Here is a 12,646-nt window from a genome sequence, read left to right as displayed (position 1 = left end):
TAGTTGCATTTTCTAATTATTTCTATAGAAATATTTCTCATTTTTATTAATTCCTTTTTGATTAAACTTCCTAAACACTGTTTTTAACTATGCAATTTTATAGATTCTTTTGAATTTTCTTCATAGATAATCATCTTTAGCTACAAAAAACCATTTTCTTCCTTTCTACTGTGTATACTTCCTCCTACTCCTGTCTTCTATGGCAGCTAGAATGGCCTAGTACAGTATTCCCCCCTCCCAGGGGATAATATTCCAAGTTCCACAGTTAACTGCAGATAGTACTACGGATGACACTGAACTGTGGATAGTACTGAACCATATATATGCTATTTTTATAGTACTACAGACTATAAAAACATGAAATAGTACTGAAACACAATTTTAAGCATTATAATTAATAAAATGGGTACTCTGTCTTCTCTACATTACCTGTATATTAGACAATTGACAATTATCTCAATTCTTGGATGATCCATTTTTGCATTTTTTCCCTTTTCTTCTATTAGAGTTTAAATTTGGATAATTTTTACTGACTTGTATAAAAGCTCATTGATCATTTCCTCAGCTGTGTACAGTCTGAGATGAGCCCAAAAAGACAATTTTTATCTCTGACACTGCACAAAGGGCTTCAAAATGTTTGTGGAAAATGTATGGATCTCAAAACCTTTTTCTGCACCACAATAAACTTGTAACAGCTTATTACATCACATCCCAGTAGGATCTAGTTTGAGGCACTAAGGAGGATAAGACATCAGTTTGTAAAGAGCCCCTATCAGAGCAATATTAATTATGTCAAAGTTGAAGCAAGAACATCAAATTTGTGGTTAACCTTGGGTAGAAAATGGTGAAATCACTGATGCTGTATAAAAGTTTGTGGAAACAATCTCCCAAAGAAATCTACAATTTACAAATGGATAACTTGTTTTAAAAAGTGATAATGCCCTAAAGGCATTCGGATCCAGCTGAAAAGCCCATGAGAGTATTTCAGGCATGGAAAGCCAAGACACTCTGGCAAAAAAACAAAACAAAACAAAACAAAACAAAAACAAAAACAAAAACAAACAAACAAAAACAACCTAAATGAAAGATCTCTGTGAGATCCCAGTGGAAAGAACAGGTCTTCAAAGAAGGAGGTACCTTTCTCTGAAGGGAGGAGAGAACTTCCACTTTGACCATGGCCTTGTCTAAATATGATCAGAGTCAGTGAACTCAGGGGGCTTCCATAGCCTTGGCAGCTCATGACAAGAGCCTAGGGTGATTACTGAGGCCATAAACAAGAGTGTCAATTTGTTAAGTCAACAACAGGAGTCACTGTGCACTTACTCCTCATGTAGGATCTTTGTCCTTAGTGTGCTGTACATTGAGATTTAATGCTATAACTAGTACTCAAACAGTATTTTTCACTTTGTGTTTCGATGTGGGAGCAAACTGTTGAAATCTTTACTTAATGTATGCCTAACTGATCTTCGGTATATATAGAAAATTGAAAATGAATCTTGATATGAATGGAAGGGGAGAGAGAGTGGGAAAGGGGAGGGTTGCGGGTGGGAGGGAAGTCATGGGGGGGGGGAGCCAATGTAGTCCATAAGCTGTACTTTGGAAATCTATATTCATTAAATAAAAGTTTAAAAAAAAAGTGATAAGATAATATATAAAGTGAGCTCCACAGTAGCAATCAACATCAATTTATAAGGAAAAACTCATCTTGTTTATGCTTTAATTAAAGGGAATGATAAGTCACAGCAGAAACAATAGCCAGCCATAGGCATCTTAATCGGTTCAGTTTACACAATTCTACCTAAAAAGTTAAATTGGAGCAAACTTTCTGCTCACTGGGTATCATCATTGTTGCATCCTCCTGCAGAGAAAAACAGAGCTTTCAACAGAAGTTTTAAATAAGTAGGGTCAAGAATATAAAGCATCTTTTCCAAGAATTGTGACAGGAGATGAAATGCATCTTTGCCAGTATGATCCTGAGTATAAAACACAACCAAGGAAACGCCTAGTCTAGAAAATGCAAAAGTTAATTGGTCAAGAGCAAAAATCATATCAACAGTTTTTTGGGTTGCTCAAGGCATTTTGTTTGTTGACTTTCTTGATAGCCAAAGAATAATAACATCTGTTATTGAAAGTGTTTTGAGAAAGTTAGCAGAAATTTTAGCAGAAAAATGCTGGGGAAAATTGGACTAGACTCCTTCTCTTCCAAAACATTCTCCTGTCGTTGCCCTCATCAAACAAGGGCGCATTGGTGAGTTTTGAAAGGGAATCATTTGGTTTACATCTTAGGGGCTTGATTTGGCTCCTTATGACTTACTTTTTGCTCCTAATCTTAGAAAATCTTTAAAGGGCATCCAGTTTTCTTGAGTTAAAAATGTTAAAAAGTGAGCTTGCACTAATGTTATTAAATTCCCAGGACTCTCAGTTCTTTAGGAGCAAACTAAAAGGCTGGTATCATCACTTACAAAACTGTCTTGAACTCAGTGGAGCCCATGTTGAGGAGTAACATTAACAAACATTTCTTTTTATCTTTTAATTCCATTTCCCATGAAACTTCTGAAGTCTCCTCATGTATTTCTAACATTTGCATTAGACTCCTTTGCAGTTTTCACTTCTTTCCTGATTTTGTCTGTCTGTTCATGTATGTGACCCATTTTTCCTGCTGTATGTTTAATGTATTAATTGTAGTTATGGCAACACAGCATAGCTATATTAACTCCATGATAGTCCCAACTTTTGGGCTATCTCCTAGCTAATAGCTTTATCTGTTGAAAATGAGTTTATTTTTTCTTGCTTTCTTTGGTGTGTTTTGTAGTTTCTTTATCGAGTATTAGACATTGTGTAAGAAAGAATAGTAGAAATTGTATACAGGGTCAATGAGGATCAATGTCTTTGCTCTATAGGACACTGAATATTATTTACCCTTTTTAGCTTCAATCTCAGGAAATTGTGAAAATACCCCAACTTCATGGAAATGTGTGAAATATATAAAATGTAGATGTAAAACGACATTATTACTTATTTACGTATAGATCCTTCTACTCATCTTTACCAAGGCAATTGGATTATACAGATGATATATACTCATGGTTTAGAAACTATTGCAAACCACTGATCAAGCTCTGCACTGCCTACTTTGTGTGAGGAAGTATATTTTTTCCCAAATGAAAGAATATTTTCCCATTAAAAAGTTTTCACAATTATAAAAATGTACAAATTAGAAAGTCAAATGCTTCCACACATTTAACTAAAATCTTACAATGTTGGGTGTTTCTTCTACTTATTCATTAAATAACATAAACCACAAAACTGCTGTCATTGTACACAAATGAACACGTAACAAACCAGAGGTCTTTCAAATATTTATTCAGTGTTTATTTTCAAAGTAGAAACACTATTTTCAAACGGCAGTATAAAGAAATGTTCCCACCGTGACCCCTACTGTATGTTGATTCTATTTGGTGGTAAGATCATTACTCATTCTAGAAATAGAGAGTTTAAAAAGTATAAAGACAGACAATAATGGAGGATATGATATGAAGGGTTGTGCTTTGAAGATGAATCGGAGGAAGCTGTTAGGTGAAAAGTGGTCTCCCGAAGCTGCCGAGCCAGGATTTTTGGCTAGCATGCATGAAAGTGCCCTCTTCCTCGCTCTTGCTAGCTCCTGGGCAGCATTTCTTCCAAGTCTGCAACGACATAGGAGACAACTGCCCAAACAGCAGCAGCAACATTCATCTGCTTTGGATCCATGACAGTCATGGTGTCTCCTTGGGAATGATGGAAGGCGAAGTATTTGTATAAGTCATCTTGTAGACTGGCTCCTGGGGAGAAAGGAGGAAGGATTCTTAGTGGGGTGTTGTGACAGACACTGCTAATAATTGCCCACAAACAACTGTTGCTTTTACCTCCTCACTTTTGCCTGCTCCTACCACAATGATTACAATGGCAAAATAATTACTTTCCCAAGAAATCTTGCTGCAAACAAAGTTCACATGACACCATTATGATGACTAGACTTGGAGTGCAAGGTTGTGGGAAGTTCTAGGAAAGCCTTTAGTTTGCTGACAAAGAGTTGGGAAAATGTGCCTGATGCTGTGTTAGAAGTTGATGAGAAGTTCAGAGCTGCACGGGGTTGACAACACACAAGCTAAAAATGGCAGAGTGAAGACAGAAGGAGCCTGGATTTAGAACCTATTGCAAACCACAAGCTCTGCACTGCCTACTTTGTGTGAGGAAGAATAAATTATTATGTATGTAAGTAACTGAAATAAATGTCCAAATATTCAGAAAAAGACAGTATCTTCTGTGTATCTGCAAAAGTGCAAATGTTCTATCTCTCTGGATACAAAATAAAGTTCAGTACTCCTTCGCTCAAGTTTTGCTTCTCAAATCACTGACTCTGTCCCATGGAAAAGCTTTCTTCTCACTTTTTACTAGTTTGAGCTGTCAATCACAACCTCAGGTTAAGTTCACTGTCTCCTATTCCTCCTTGAACATCTATTTGGCCCATCCCGTAGATTCTAGTTGCATTTCTTTAGCCTTTAGCTAGCAAATTGACTGCTTCATTGTGAAATGTACTACACATATATAAGATTATAGAGAACGCAAACTTTTATTAAGAGTGGCAATAGAAAAATACACATATTCTCACAATTCAATGCAAGAAAGATATTTCTAGCAACTCTGAAGTCCAATTTATGATTTTCCCTTTGCTATCGTTGATCCTTTCTGCCCTCCAAAGGAACCACACCACGTCCTGCTGTGTTAATAGTTTGCTTTTCTGTATAGTTTGCTACATACACCTGTTTATTACACTGCCAGCATTTGGACAAGTACTCCAGTTAAATATCAACTTTCCTGTTCCATTCAAATATATGTAAGGTTTATCTTATGTTACCGGGTACAGTATTTCCATTTTTTATCGCTGCGCACCATCTCATTGTCTGTGTTTATACATTTTCCTGACAGGAGGTATTTAGACTATTTCTGCTTTGACTCCCAGTCCCTTCACCATGACCAACTGTGAACTGAAACTGATCACCTGGAACAGTGAGATGGCATTGGTACATGCCACCTCGATGGGATTGAATTGGAATCCCCTGGTAGGCTTCCAACTCCACCACTTGGGGCAAGTCAGCCTGAGCATGTCCCAAATTATACATCTCTTCCCTCTCCCATTCCCACCACCATGTTCAACAGGGATCACATTTCAGTTAATTTTCAACACTTAAGAATAACTGTGCATCAATTACAGATCTAAACCAGTCATATTAAGTAGAACAGATAAAAAAACTACTAAGAGGGATAATGTATTTAGTTGTTCATTAACAGTCAGGGCTATGCTGATCAAGCCACCGTTTCCCATAAAATGCTTGTTCATTCCTTGTGCCCATTTTTCAATTAATTGGTTTGTTTCTTGTTGATTTGTAGGAGTTCTTTATATATTTTCAACACTCACCTTCTGTTGGTAGTAAGTTTGTACTTATATTATTTCCTACTTTGTGGCTTGCCTTTTTACTCTGATAAGTGTGTGTTTTGATGAATACATGTTCTTACTTTTAATGTAGTCAACTTATGAATTTTTACTTTATGATTTATAGTTGTTATGTCTTGTAAGAAGTCACTTCCTACTCTAATATCATAAATATTTTTTATGTTCTATTCTAAAAATTTTAACATTTTTATTTCCATTTCCATCAATCTAAAATTGGAATTGATTTTTGTATGGATGTGAGCTAGGTTTTCATTTTATTTTTTGGCCATCCAGACATATTTATCAACTACTATACTCTCTTTCCCCACTCATTTGCATGATCAATTTTGCTACATATCCAGTTTCCTTATATCTGGACATCTGTTTTGGGGCTAATTCTGCTCCAGTGGTCTATCTGTCTGTCTCAGTGGCAGCACCACACTATCTTAGTCATTACTGTTTTCTAATCCTTGGCGTCTGGAAGGGTAGGTTCTTTCACCTTCTCTTCCTTCTCCTTTGGGAGTGTTTTATCACTATTAACCATTTACTCTTCAAGATAAATTTCAGAATCATTTAAACATTCCACAGAAAATATGATTCGATCTTGATTGGAACTGTATAAACTCATATTTGAATTTGGGGAGAAACATATTTTTATTAGAATATTATGATCTAATCCATGAAAATTGTATATTGGTATGTTTCTATTTATTTGTCTTCTGTAATGTCATTTATTTTCATAATATGGTTTTTTTTTTTTTTTTTTTTTTTTTTTTTTTACAGGCAGAGTTAGACAGTGAGAGAGAGAGAGAGAGAGAGAGAGAGGAAGGTCTTCCTTTTCCATTGGTTCAACCCCCAAATGGCTGCTACGGCCTGCGTGCTGTGCTGATCCGAAGCCAGGAGCCAGGTGCTTCCTCCTGGTCTCCCATGCAGGTGCAGGGCCCAAGGACCTGGGCCATTTCTACTGCCCTCCCAGGCCACATCAGAGAGGTGGACTGGAAGAGGAGCAACAGGGACAGAATCCAGTGCCTCAGCCAGGACTAGAACCCAGGGTTGCCGGCACTGCAGGCGGAGGATTAGCAAAATGAGCCATGGCGCCGGCCCATAATATGGTTCTTGAGCACCTTTTGTTCATGTTCTTTTGTTGGAAGCTTAAATTTTGTGTTCCTTTCGTAAATGATACATTTTTAAAAATCTGCCTTTTCCATTTGTTGCTATCTAGCTTTATTATCAAGGATATATCTGATTCATAAAATAGTGTCTGGGCCATCAAAGAAGACAGTACCTTTCTCTGAAGGGAGGAGAGAACTTCCACTTTGACCATGGCCTTGTCTAAATAAGATTGGAGTTGGTGAACTCAAGAGGCTTCCAAGCCTTGGCAGCTCATGACAAGAGCCTCGGGTGATTACTGACATCATAAATAAGAGTGTCAATTGTTAAATCAACAACAGGAGTCACTGTGCACCTGCTCCCCATGTAGCATCACTGCCCTTAATGTGTTGTACTATGAGAATTAATGGTAAAACTACTACTCAAACAGTACTTTATACTTTGTGTGTCTTTGTGGGTGCAGTCCGTTGAAATCTTTACTTAGTATATACTAAGTTGATCTTCTGTATATAAAGATAATTGAAAATGAATCATGATGAAGAATGGGATGGGAGAGGGAGTGGCAGATGGGATGGTTGCTGGTGGGAGGGAGGTTATGGGGGGAAAAGCTGCTATAATTCAAAAGTTGTACTTTGAAAATTTATTAAATAAAAGTTGAAAAGAAATAAAATATTGAAAAGAATATTCAAAAATGAAAAAATAGTTGTGGGGAGCAACTCGGACTATACTGTTACTGGAATTAAGACTTATTCTATGCATCTGCTCTCCCACAATGTGGTGCTGGGAGAGGAGTGAACAGCTTCTACCCAGCTGCCTCTCACCAACTTGACAAGCTGCAGGAGCTGATCTTGATTGGAGGAGAGCAGCGCGCTCAGCGTGTGGGTAGCAGAGCACGGATTGGTGGAAGAGGACTATAAAGGAGGAGAGAGACAACATGCACCAGGAACATCTAAGGGGAACATCTGAAGGAACACCTGAAGGAACACCTGTGCAGCCCCCGAGAGAGCCAGCCGGCGGTGTGCAGCTCCCCCGCGGAAGTGGGGAATGTGGCCAGGGGGAACCGCCCTTCCACGGAGGTGGAAGGGATGGTAGCCAACCCGGGAAGAACCAGCAGCAAACCCGGGGAGGGCCAAGCAGACGAAAGAACAACGCAGGGTCCTGTGTCGCTCCTCCACGAAGAGGGGGAACGACAATAGTGTTCTTTCTTTTTCTATATTCTGGAATGGTATGAGTAAGACTAGGCTTATTTATTAGTTATTTTGTAGAAATTTTTACAGAATCATCCAACTTTGATGCTTGCTTTATGCTACCATTTTTGACTAATGATTTCATTTCTTTCAAGGTTAGGGGACTATTTGGGCTTTACAGTTCTTGAATTAGCTTTGTAATTACATTTTGCTGGGGATTTGTGATTTTTGACTAACTATTAAAAATAATAAGAATAAAATTGCCAATGATATCCTGCTTTTATTTCTGTTAATGTCTGCCACATCTGTAGTGATGCCTTCTTTTTCCTTCCTGTTATTGTGTCTTCTTGGTCTTTGCTTATTAATCTGGCCAGCAATTTGTCACTTTTATCATTAGTCTTTTGAAAAAAAGACAGCTCGAAGGTTTCTGGGTACCTTCTATTATTAATAGTAGTCTTTCTTTCATTGAATTTTGCTCTTAGATTTTTAAATTTTCCTTCCTCTTTGGATTTATTTACATTTCTTTTTGTAACTTCTTGAACTGAATGCTCAGTTTATTACTTTGCACACTTCTCTGTCTCTGGCATAGGCAGGAATGCCCCAACCTTTCCCCTAATATAGCTGCATCACGCAAGTTTGAAAATTTTTTATTGACAATAATTATACATATTTATGGGCTACTAGTGACATTTCAATACATGTATACAGTGTATAGTGATCAAAGACAAATACTTCATGTTCTCTCTTACATGTGTGAATTACAATAAAGTCAATCTGAATATTAGTGTTGATTACTAGGAGCTGAGAGGAGGGGGAGGGGTGAAAAGAATTTGCTTACAAAAAATAGGGAAAGCTGGGTGTGGTTCATTTACTACGACAAATTAATATTAGATGTTATGGCTCGAGGAGTGTGTGGGAACTCATGGTAGTGACACCTCACAATTTTTCTTTTGTAAATTTAAAAGTAATAATTAGAAATAAAAAAAACACAGGGGCCGGTGACGAGGCTCAATAGGCTAATCTTCCACCTAGCGGCGCCGGCACACTGGGTTCTAGTCCTGATCGGGGCGCCGGATTCTTTCCCGGTTGCCCCTCTTCCAGGCCAGCTCTCTGCTGTGGCCCGGGAAGGCAGTGGAGGATGGCCCAAGTGCTTGGGCCCTGCACCCCATGGGAGACCAGGAGAAGCACCTGGCTCCTGCCTTCAGATCAGCGCGGTGCGCCAGCCGCGGCGGCCATTGGAGGGTGAACCAATGGCAAAAGGAAGACCTTTCTCTCTGTCTCTCTCTCTCACTATCCACTCTGCCTGTCAAACAAACAAACAAACAAACACAGGGTAACCAACATTTATTCTTCTGTGACATTATTTTTTAGAGGCTTGGCTTGGGGCCTCTTTCTTCTACTTGTTCACACAATAAAGGCTAACTATAGACTCCACACTATGCTGTGTAACACTAGGAACTTGATTTAATTCTGACTTGGTACCCATTATCCAAGCTCCCTTTATTCCCTCCAACCCCTCACAGCCTCTAGTTATCACCATTCTGTGTTCAAGTTCAAGTGAATGGTTGGTTTGTTAGCTTTCATGTATGGGGAAACACATGATGTAGTAGTTGTCCTTTCCTTGTTCTGGAATGGGGTTTGGGCTTCCCTCTTATTCATTAATAGCACCATGGCTGTGGGGATATGAAACAGGACACAGGCTAGTCAAGTCAACAAAACAAAAACTCAGCAATCAACATTGACAATTGATGGATTCCGTGCCTATTGGCAAATATCCCAATCACGGTGCATTAAACTGACAGTATGTATCAAACCCTTCAACTGTGTTTAGGGGCCTTTATCCCAGCAATGATTTTTTTTTCTGAACTAGCAAAACATGTTTTTAGTTACTCCAGTAGTTCAGAAAGGTTGTTTTCATCATTATAGAGCCGGGGAACACAAAACCTTTCAGGGGGTGGGCTAGGGCTGAGGTCCATAACTGTTCTGGATGTTCAGTCCAATTCAACTATACAAGTTTTGAGTCCCTACAAAAATATTACAGGCAGCAGGTTAAAGCAGGCATGAAAAAGGTGAAAAAGAAAGTCTCTCTGCTGTCTGCATGTCAAGGAAGATAAAGTGGAATAACACTGGAGTTGGGAGGCTCTAGTTAAATAGGTCTAGGGCACATCCACAGCTTAACTTTTGAGCTGAGCTACATTACACAATTGAACCTTTGAGCTGAATGTTTGAACTGTAAGTACATACCCACCTGGGTACGTGCTGACCTTGTAAACTGGGCCTAACTGCAATTTCTGGAATGAAATTCACTAAACTTTGTAATTTTTGAGTTCAACCCCCTTGCTTTCTAAAACTATACCCAATCCCTTTCTTGCAAACTTTTGCTGCACCAATCACAACTCTTGATAAACAACAAATGTAATTAACAACTTTCTTGCAGTGTAAGCTATAAAAACACCATCATCTTACAAAACCTAAGAGCACATTTTCAAGGCTGCTTGAATTTTGTGTCTCTAAGGCTGCAATTCCAATAAGCCACAAATAAATGTAATTCTTCTTTGTTCTTGACTTGGTTGATTTTATCTCAGCTGACATACTGTAGGAGCACAGCAGATGTGTACATAAGTAAGAACAACACAATCAGAATCGACTGTAAGAGCTACAAAGAAAAGGCAAAAAAATGGCCGGGTGTTCATGTCACTGAATGATCATGCTGATCCCAAACTAGTTTCCTTGCTGTGTGCTCACCAAATGTCTCCTTATCAAAATCTTCACCATCTTTTATTATAACTGCTTATTTCACATGTTTTTCCCATGATATCATAAGCTCCCTAAAGTCAAAGCCTCTGTTTTGCTCCTCATTCTGTCATCAACCCTAAAAAGTAGCACCAAATAGCACCAGATGCTATAAAGTAGCAACATTCACTGACCAAAAGAATTAAATAGCAAAAGTTATGAGAAAACTGGATCCCAAGGCTGTTGTATAAGTAAGGGTTCTTGTGGGAAACAGACGGGACTCCAAGAAGGTAACTTGGAGAATTTAATGAAAGGATTATTTACTAAGAGTGGTCAGGGCTAAGTAAAAGTAATAAGACATGCCGAAGCACCCAGAGTTCGCAAAAAATGGAGAGCTATTACCATCACCAGACCTAATGGAACAAAGGGAGAGGGAGAGGGGGAGGGAGAGGGAGAGGGGGAGGGAGAGGGGGAGGGGGAGGGAGAGGGGGAGGGAGAGGGAGAGGGGGAGGGAGAGGGAGAGGGAGAGGGATGAGGGAGAGCGAGAGGGATGAGAGGGAGGGAGAGGGATGAGGAGAGGGATGAGGCGGAGGGATGAGGGGGAGGGATGAGGGGGAGGGATGAGGGATGAGGGGGAGGGATGAGGGATGAGGGGGAGGGATGAGGGAGAGGGATGAGGGAGAGGGAGAGGGATGAGGGAGAGGGAGAGGGATGAGAGGGAGGGAGAGGGATGAGGAGAGGGATGAGGCGGAGGGATGAGGGGGAGGGATGAGGGATGAGGGGGAGGGATGAGGGAGAGGGATGAGGGGGAGGGATGAAGGATGAAGGGGAGGGATGAGGGAGAGGGAGAGGGGGAGGGAGAGGGAGAGGGAGAGGGATGAGAGAGAGGGGGAGGGGGAGGGAGAGGGGGAGGGATGAGGGGAAGGGAGAGGGATGAGGGAGAAGGATGAGGGGGGGGAGAGGGAGAGGGATGAGGGGGAGGGATGAGGGAGAGGGAGAGGGATGAGGGGGAAGGATGAGGGATGAGGGGGAGGGATGAGGGATGAGGGGGAGGGATGAGGGGGAAGGATGAGGGATGAGGGGGAGGGATGAGGGATGAGGGAGAGGGATGAGGGAGAGGGAGAGGGAGAGGGAGAGGGCAAGATGTCACACAATTACTAGAACCCAGGGAGAACAGCTATAGCTGCAGTTGTAACTGTAGGAAAGAAGCTGTGGGTGTCTGCAGAAAAAGGCAGGGACTCATCCCCTATTGGTGCCTCTCCATAACCTACTGGGCCTCTTCTTGCCCAAACTCCATCATAAGCCAGAGGGTATGGATGACTCACCAACGCAGTCCATCACAGTTCACCTTCAGAGGCACAGTGTAGGGCAGAGAAAGGTGAGGAATGACAGAGGGTGGTAAAAAAGAATATTCAGCATAGGTGCTTAGGATGTCAACTGACAGATATGAGAATAGGTATTCCAGGTAAATAGAATATATGGACATTCTACTTTGGGTGATATGGGGGTCATACTGGCCTAATGGTTAGCAGATCAAGTTACAACTGACTACTGAAGGTCCCAGGGGTAAGGCTGAAAACAAACTGAATGTAGTTCAGCATGGAGGACCAATGGACAGAAAGGTGGGGTGACTGAAGCTGCACCTTAGGAGGATGCCCCTGAAAAATGGGGAGCAGGAACTGAGTTAACAACCAGGCAGGTGGGGGAGATGGCTGGGGAAGCGGGGTGACAAGGACCAGCATTAGGAGACGGCATCTCAGTCTCTGAGATAACCACCGCACTTCCCAGTGGGAAGGCCAGAAGTCCACCTTATAATCAAAGGTTTTTGATGCCATGAGCCACAGCACACAGAGGACAGACAAACTTGCGTGTTTACTTTGGTGGGAACTGGAAGCATTCTAACAGAAAACGTGACATCGGCAGATCAGCGGAAGCCGGTGAGGAGCGCATGCTCTCCAGACTCCAGAGAGCACCAGGTGGATGCCAAATTAATGCACAAATTAAGGACGGAGTCAAGAAACTCCAAGAATGGAGGTCACAGAGGGTACGTGAAGGATGGATTGGAGTTGCGCGCGTCAGGAAACAGGAAGGGACATTTAATTCCAGGAGACAGAGCGTGGCTCACTTGGGGCTGTTTTCCTCCCTT

At 40.9% G+C, this 12,646-nt stretch overlaps 1 protein-coding gene and 1 pseudogene across 4 annotated transcripts in view; one reads left to right on the top strand and one right to left on the bottom strand.

Annotated features, from left to right (window-relative positions):
- Nucleotides 1–3,346: 3,346 nt before the first annotated feature.
- Nucleotides 3,347–12,646, bottom strand: part of CPQ (carboxypeptidase Q) — a 601,598-nt gene continuing 592,298 nt past the window's right edge. For all 4 annotated transcript variants that reach the window (XM_089336354.1, XM_051844650.3, XM_089336355.1 and 1 more), the window contains one exon: nucleotides 3,347–3,818. In XM_089336354.1, coding sequence (XP_089192480.1) covers nucleotides 3,655–3,818 — 164 coding nt within the window. In that variant the 3' untranslated portion in view covers nucleotides 3,347–3,654. The remainder of the gene's footprint in view (nucleotides 3,819–12,646) is intronic.
- Nucleotides 12,449–12,646, top strand: part of LOC108176545 (large ribosomal subunit protein eL19 pseudogene) — a 43,786-nt pseudogene continuing 43,588 nt past the window's right edge.

Source organism: Oryctolagus cuniculus, chromosome 6 (assembly GCF_051225735.1).
Source record: "Oryctolagus cuniculus isolate XC-2025 breed Fujian yellow rabbit chromosome 6, ASM5122573v1, whole genome shotgun sequence".
NCBI classification, from domain to species: domain Eukaryota; kingdom Metazoa; phylum Chordata; class Mammalia; order Lagomorpha; family Leporidae; genus Oryctolagus; species Oryctolagus cuniculus.
The sequence above is the reverse complement of the archived record's forward strand: the minus strand, read 5'-3'. Positions and strand labels throughout refer to the sequence as shown.